This window comes from Fonticula alba (assembly GCF_000388065.1).
Source record: "Fonticula alba strain ATCC 38817 unplaced genomic scaffold supercont2.6, whole genome shotgun sequence".
Taxonomy (NCBI): domain Eukaryota; order Rotosphaerida; family Fonticulaceae; genus Fonticula; species Fonticula alba.
The window spans coordinates 1,755,654-1,757,131 of record NW_009242976.1 but is presented as its reverse complement, the minus strand read 5'-3'; the positions used below and the strand labels follow the sequence as shown (position 1 = coordinate 1,757,131).

Genomic DNA, 1,478 nt, shown 5'->3' with positions numbered 1-1,478 from the left:
CCAAGCTGCTGAAGGTGGACCCGACGCGGGGTGTCCCCAATGAGGACGTCCACGCCCGGCAGACGGTCTACGGCACGAACACCATTCCCAAGCCCCCGTCGGTGACCTTCCTGGAGCTGGTCTGGGAGGCGCTGCAGGACCCGACGCTGATCATGCTGATTTGCGCGTCCCTGGTGTCCGTGGCCATTGGTATCTACGAGGAGGTGACGCGCGACCGGTCTGGCGGGTCCTCCGGCAGCCAGGACAACGAGTACGAGCTCGGGTCCTGGGTCGAGGGTGTGGCCATCATGGTGGCCGTGGTGGCCGTGGTGCTGGTCAGTGCCGGTAACGACTACCAGAAGGAGCGCCAGTTCCGCAAGCTGAATGCCAAGCGCGAGGACCGCAATGTGACGGTCATCCGGTCCGGCGAGCGTCTGTCCATCTCGGTGTACGAGGTGGTTGTCGGTGACATCCTGATCATCGACACCGGTGATGTCCTTTGCGCCGATGGTGTCCTGCTTGAGGGCCATGACATTCAGTGCGATGAGTCCAGCCTGACCGGCGAGTCGGACGCCATCAAGAAGATCGTGTGCCATGGCCGGCAGCCTGGCAGCGACAAGGATGACGCCCCGGTCTCCAGCTCCAAGGGGTCCGGGCCTTTCCTCCTGTCCGGGTCGAAGGTCCTGCAGGGTGTCGGTTCCATGGTGGTCACCTGTGTCGGCGAGCACTCCATGTATGGTAGCACCCTGGCAGCCATGTCCACCGGCAATGAGAATACCCCCCTGCAGGACAAGCTGGCCGATCTGTCCGAGACCATCGGCAAGATCGGCCTGGCCGTGGCGCTGCTCATGCTTTTCATCCTGATCGTCAAGTATTGTGCCATCCACGGTGCGCGCCGGTCTTTTTCCCTGCCTTGCTTTCCTTTTCCCCCTCTCCCCCCCGCGCGGGCCCTTTGTCCTTTTTTTTTCTTTCTGCTGACACCCGCCGACATATCATCATCTCCATATCGGGCCCCCCCTGGCCGCCGTTGGTGTTCCGGTCGCTCGGTCTGGTCGCCTCGTTGCCTGCTTCCGTGTCTCGATGTCTGTGCGTGTGTGCCGGTGCATGGATGGGCGTGGCGCCCATTCAGCCATCAACAAGTCCTGGCCCAGCGGCGCGTCGGCCATCGTCCAAGACATCGTGGGGTTCATCATTACCGCCGTGGCGGTCGTGGTGATGGCCGTGCCGGAGGGCCTGCCCATGGCCGTCACCCTGGCCCTGGCCTATGCCACCATTCAGATGCTGCGCGACAACAACCTTGTCCGAATCCTGGCCGCCTGCGAGACCATGGGTGGTGCGACGACCATTTGCTCGGACAAGACCGGTACCCTGACCCAGAACCGCATGACCGTTGTCCAGGTGCGTGCTCTTTCTTTCTTTCCCGGGGCCGATGTGCCTCTCCCCCTCCAGGTCCACGCCGCGGTGCTCTGCATTGCTGTCTCTTCCCCCCTCCCCCCCCC

The 1,478-nt window shown here is 63.4% G+C and overlaps 1 protein-coding gene across 1 annotated transcript in view; it reads left to right on the top strand.

Moving 5' to 3' along the window:
* H696_04044 (hypothetical protein) overlaps positions 1 to 1,478 on the top strand; it is a gene marked incomplete at both ends in the record, with an annotated part of 8,733 nt that overhangs the window by 4,778 nt on the left and 2,477 nt on the right. The window contains 2 exons of the mRNA XM_009497915.1: positions 6 to 867; positions 1,109 to 1,440. Of these exons, the coding sequence (XP_009496190.1) occupies positions 6 to 867; positions 1,109 to 1,440 (1,194 nt within the window). The remainder of the gene's footprint in view (positions 1 to 5; positions 868 to 1,108; positions 1,441 to 1,478) is intronic.